We start from the raw sequence: 6000 nt of genomic DNA, 5'->3' as shown, positions 1-6000 counted from the left end.
GTTTGACCAAGTCCTGTTGATTTAATCATTTTTTAATAAAGCCATCGTTACTGAGTACACCAAGATTGCCAGTTAAGCTCTCTATATGTCGCTGGAGGTAACAGCGCTGTGATCGACAGCGGAACAGAAAAAAAAACCAAACGAAACCAAACCAAAAAACAAACCCCAACCGAAACGAGGTAGGTTAAAACCAGCAACACAGACCTTGTTATGCGACACCCCAACACCACAGGCGGCCATGCTTGCAGCTACTGAGAAAGAAAACCCCAGATACGCACCGAAAATGGAAATCAACTGAGCAGAGTTTATAAGGACACGATTCAACCTGAACTAAACACACACACACGGTTCGGCACAGATGTTGTCTTTCACTGTATGTTGGGTAATTCCTAGGGAGTGGAGGGGGTGGAAAACAAGTAGATTCAGACCCTTGGCCGAAGAAACCACACATATATATATTTTTTTAAGCTCTTTACAAGCCCAATCCAGCAATGTGGGGAGACAGGCAGCTTGTTTCGTGGTCCCCCTCCCTGTGCCGGCTGCTCCCGCACGCCAGCGCCTGGCTCCGGGCTGAGGGGCACGAGCGCCCGCAGCTTGTGCCGGCTTCGGCATCGGGATCCGGTGCCCACGGCATCCTGGGAGCCATCTGTGGCCACAAATCCCACCTTGGGGGCGAGCACGGGGCTCCTCCGACCGCTCCGCCGTCCTCTCCTCCTCCGATCCCCCATCCCGGTGCCCGCGGCCAAGCCCCGGGGCGGGAGGGCACCTCCGGAGCAACAAGAAATGGCACCTCTGTCCCTATCAAGACACACCATTATGTGAAGATCCATATAGAAATATGGATTGACAGACTTGACAAAAATGGTAGCTGATTTTTATTAGTCTAAGGCTAGTAGTTTAGCCATTTAAAATCCATTTCCCAAAAGAGGGGAAAAAAACCTATTACTTTTTCTCTTCTTTAAAAATCCGTTAAGCCGTTGCTGCCAAAAGCAACATGTAAATGTTGGTGAAGGCAAAAGATTTCTAAAATTACCCAGCTATATGGTTATGGCCTTCATCACAAAGATAAAAGGTACATTTATTGTGCTGTCTCTCACCAGATTTAATTGGTAACTTTACAACATACTATATATTTGATGCTAGCAGGCAGACAGAATTAAAAACAGACTTTTTGACACTGTTTTCTCTCCCCGTTCTTACAAAGTAGGGGACAAAGAAAAAGTAAAACTAAAAAACAAAATAAAACAAAATAAAGGAAAACTCATAACCCACTATAACACAGCGTAATCAGGAGACCTCGGGTGGTCCAAGCGTGAAAGTCCATCCCTGGCCGCAGTCCCTGCCCCGGGGCTGGCGGAGCCGGGGGAGCGTGGGGAGGGGGTTCCTCGGCGCCCTCCACACCTGCCTCTACAGTGTTAGTCCACGTGTTTAATGTCCTTTAAATTAGAAATAATGCCATGGCGGTGAGTGCCAAGTGCTCCTCTGTTACCAGTTCATCATGGAGTTTCTGTTGAGGGTCATGAAAAACACTTGGCTGCTTCCTCCAGATCTCACCGATGCAAAAAATACCTGTTTGGAAGGAAGAAGTTATTATTATTTTTATTACTATTACTATTATTATTATTATATTATTATTATTATTATTAAAAATGTCTGTTGACTCAGTGATTGAGGAAAGCAGGAGCTGCCCCACACAATTGGTTTCCTCTGCCTGAACCTCCCTCCCTGCTCCTTTTCTCCAGCTGACAGCACAAATTTTACACAGACCCATTGCCTGGTTCTCCGATGTCCATGGAATTGAGAGGCTGGAGCTAACCCATGCAGACTGGGATCAAACTGAACCACTTATTAGTAAATGCAGTAAATAAACCTCCCTCTCTATAACTACCAAAAAGAGCAAAGTTTAGAACACCTTAAAAATACCAACTTTATCCCATTTTACTGCCACAGCACCATTTATTATGCAAAATTAATAAAACTGGTCTGGATCTTGCTAAACGTTCGCCATGTGGGTCAACACCTGCCTGGCTTTCTTGGGAAAAGTTAGTCCTGGTATTTCAGCTGTTCCTGAAAGTAAAGCTCAGGAAAATGACTTCCCTTCAATATGTTCAAAGCACAGAAACATATCAAGACTCTGTATGGAGAACATGGGTTTTGGTGCTTCTGGCAGGATCCACCAACATTTGATCCCAAGGGAAGTCTTAAAAAATAAGAAGTTATAATTTCCAAATACTGAAGGGGACAATCTGAAGCCTCTGTCCTTTTTAAAAGTAAAAATTACTTAATCTTACCAGTTTAACCAGTTCTCCAGAAAGACAAACATCTGGTTTTACTAATTCAAACCCATCAGTGATCAGTTGGTTCCAGTATTTTAGAAAGACCAAGGTGTTTTTTTTCTAGCTTTTTCAGAATTAAATTATACTTTAATTAAACTTAAATTCAGCTTCTTGAGCAGCTTGACATACTCAGCTGCAAGGTTAGGATACGTTTTCCTGCAGAGTTCCAGTGTAACTCCATGCCACGGGCAGGGCAGTGCTCAAATAAAGAGCAGCTGTTTGTGGTGTCAAACCTAATTTACTGCACATTGTTAAACCCTGCTCTGGGGACAGAGCAATTGGTTTCTTCACTGCTTTCGTTATCATGTTCATTATGAAAGATCTCCCTGCTGCATGGTCCTGATTTATCTCAGTGAAACCTTGTGAGATGAGGAAACACCAACAGCAGAAACAGACCTTGGCATTCAACCATCTCTTCCATGCAAATAGGCCTTTTTCTCCAGCAATTTCTCCTCATGCCCCCCTTGCAACACCCATGGCAAGGGTCATCTACATGACAGCCATGGAACTCTGGTGACCCTCCAGAACAGTATTTATCAGTGCTGTCCACAGAAAAACATGAGGCTCCATGGAGAAAATAATTTAAGATGCATCAAAATGTTTCCGCATCAGAGTTCAAATCAGGGTCACTTGCACACTGCTACCATTTCTCAACTTTTAGAGTTTACTTGGCAGCCTCGGTTTAATGTTCAGATGAAAGAATTGGGAGAAAGTCAAGCCAAGGGAATGCAGACCTCTGCTAGAGGAGGAAGAGATCTTGCAGGCCGAGGTCTCCATCCACTGGAGAAAACAAACCGGGAGTAGGTTTATGGGCACTGCTTATTAAACAGGACCTTCAGATTAATTATTAACCTCAAGATAAACCAGACTTAAAGTCTAAAAGCATCCTGCAGCTTAAAGCACGGATACAAGCTTTGAAGTGGACTTACCTTATCATTTCTTTCACATAGAAACTTCAACCTTTGAGCTCGCTTGTGCATAAATACTCCATCCAAATGTCCTGTCTCCACTGACCGGATTTCAATAGCTTTCTCTCCCCAGCCCATTATTTGATTGGAATGAATGTAGGCTGTCAAAAGGAAGCGTTTGGCAGGTGTTACAACTTGTGTTGAGTTAAATATTATGCAGAAAAGCTCTCATCAGCTGTTACCCAAAGCCTATGTGGATCAATGGCAGAGCTCTGACAGCCGGGCGGGTGCCCACAGGGACAGCAGCCTTCTCAGAGCACTTTCCATCCAGAAATTGCTGAGCAATTTAAACAGAAGAAGCATCACTTCTTCAGATTTCAGGGAGCGAGGAGTTGGGCAGTGGTTTGCCTCCACTGGCTGTGGAGCTGAGCAACAGCAGAGCCAGAAGAGCAACCCAAGTGCTCCCAGCTTCACATCCAACCCCTCTTCCACTCAACACAGTATCCCACCAGTGCAACGGCTTGCATTATCTTATACTTATCTCATACTCAAGACAAACCAGAGCTCAAATCTTCAAGGAGTCCCTTGCTTTTATTATGGAGGGCCAAACTCTAGAAATTAAGCAACTGCATCTCACAGCTGGTGGAGGGAAATCTCCTTTGATAAGCAAAAGCCCAAATGACTCCATCTCAGCATTCTCGACTTCTCATCTTACTTGTCACTTGTAATTTAAGCAGGAGAAGAGGAAGGAAGGGTTGACCTACCCACAGAAGTAGGCATTTCTCCCCACTGGAGCACCACATCTTTAGTTATCCGTCCGTAGGTGTTCACATAGACACCTTCATCCTCGTAGCACACGAGCATCTCCATCCCGTCTGTTTTAGGCAGGATGACAATGGCGTGAGGAGTAATATTGCCCTGAATCTGCAGGCAAAATAAACCCTGAAAGTCAGAATTACATCGAATGGAGAAAAGGGGAAGGGGGAAGGAAGCAGAGCCTTGGGGGAAAAAAAGCCCAAACCAACTTGAGAACAAAGCCCTCCCTCCATTCACCAAACAGTCACTGGCTTTCAGAGATAAGCTTGAAGGGGAATAAACTGTCATGTTTACCCTACCATCAGATCTGTCTGACATGGCAAGGATAAACAGGTTTAGTAATTACAGACAGATCACAACATATACGCCCCCAAGACTGATGGCTGACACTTGGCTGGAACACAAATAAGTGACTGAGTCAATGAATCCATCTCCTGTTCAAATCAAGGTAAATAAACCCAGAATTTTACAGGCAGCCCTAGGGAGGAAATACTCCTATTTTTTAGCAATCAGTCTCTCAAGGGCAGCTGCAGTGACTTTCCACCCATGTCTGCCCTTCCATAGCTAAGACAACACAAAACCATCCCAAACTACCCTGGTATTTCTCCCTATGCTCTTGCCAGATCTCACAGAGGAGGATCTGATGCTTGGATCAGATTCAGCAGTTCCTGGAGTTCTTTAGTGACACAGTTTCTCCTACACCGGTTAATCCTGGGCCAACAGCATGGATACAGCTTCAATAAGCCAACAACAAAATCATACAGAGAGTTCCATTATTGCTCCATGCAGTGTATAGATTCTCCTTTCTGTGGGACATGGCAACCTTAAACCTGACTGCTTGGGAACAAGGACAGAAATAGCCTGTCCAAATAACGAACATGAAGTATGTGATAGCTTTGAGTCCTCTTTAAAAGTGGCTATCAATGAGGACAGCACTGGAGGATGTTACACCCATCACTGGTCACCATTTCTGAGCCACCAAGAGCCTCTCCAAAGCTTGCTGGTGACCCACGTTACTCATGCAGCAGCACTCCCTCGTGTACTCACGTGAGATGGTATATAGATATCATAGGAGTTCCCAGAATCCACATCAATCACATGGAAACCAGTGTGTGATCCAAAGATAACCTTGAGCCTCTGACCCTCTTCTACAGTGAGGTCCACGAGCAACGGCTTGTGCTGGAGATCTGCAAAAGACTTTTATAATCCCTTCCGTGAGTACCACAGAAAACCCACCAACCCCCGCGGCAGCAGCCTGATGCGGTTCCCAAATCGTATTTGTTTATCCTGCTAAATATGTGGTTAGTTATATTCCTGCCTCTCTGTTCCTATGTCAGATGCCTCAGAGGGTATTACCCACTCACTCCAGCCATCCCAGCAGATAAGTGCTCACCCTTGCCAAGCACAGCTCCTTACCACAGGAGCCCGAGGCCGGCACAAGGATTTGGTCTCTAAAGGAAAGCGACCGCTCAATTTTATGTGAGTGTGTGTTCAGTCAGCAGAGATCTGTGACCACCCACTTCCCCTCTTGGCAGGGATCACCACTCTGGTTTGGGCTGCTGGAATGAGTCAGTTTAGCAAAGACCTGCTTTTCTCTGCTCGATCTACCCTGCTGGATGCAAGCTGGGACCAGCTCCCAGCCACAGATTGATCCAGGGCAGAGTATCTCTCCATGACTTAGGTGCTCAGCAGGAGAGTGAAACACCCCCAGAGAGAGCAAAGAGCTCCTGGCTCTCTGTGCAAGGACCACTTTGACTCCTGATAGGGAAAATCTGTGGGTGGTATTTCACTCTCTCTCAAAAGATCCCTGCCTACAAGGCAAGGCAAGGATGTTCATCCCCCCAGGCTGCAGCAGCAGCACCAGGAGCACCAGCCAGCATCCTCAGAGCCCACAGAGGCTGGATCCCAGGCCATTCTGATGCTGCTGAGCTCTCCATGTC

At 45.8% G+C, this 6000-nt stretch overlaps 1 protein-coding gene across 10 annotated transcripts in view; it reads right to left on the bottom strand.

Annotated features, from left to right (window-relative positions):
* Window positions 1–16: 16 nt before the first annotated feature.
* TNIK (TRAF2 and NCK interacting kinase) overlaps window positions 17–6000 on the bottom strand; it is a 153032-nt gene continuing 147048 nt past the window's right edge. For all 10 annotated transcript variants that reach the window (XM_027724610.2, XM_027724608.2, XM_027724616.2 and 7 more), the window contains 4 exons: window positions 5108–5257; window positions 4009–4168; window positions 3266–3405; window positions 17–1569 (listed from right to left, as the gene is read on the bottom strand). In XM_027724610.2, the coding sequence (XP_027580411.1) occupies window positions 1486–1569; window positions 3266–3405; window positions 4009–4168; window positions 5108–5257 (534 nt within the window). In that variant the 3' untranslated portion in view covers window positions 17–1485. The remainder of the gene's footprint in view (window positions 1570–3265; window positions 3406–4008; window positions 4169–5107; window positions 5258–6000) is intronic.

The sequence above is a fragment of the Pipra filicauda genome, unplaced genomic scaffold (assembly GCF_003945595.2).
Source record: "Pipra filicauda isolate LSUMZ 115617 unplaced genomic scaffold, ASM394559v2 scaffold9_size5747161_pilon, whole genome shotgun sequence".
Classification (NCBI taxonomy): Eukaryota; Metazoa; Chordata; class Aves; order Passeriformes; family Pipridae; genus Pipra; species Pipra filicauda.
This window is presented reverse-complemented; position numbering and strand designations above follow the sequence as displayed.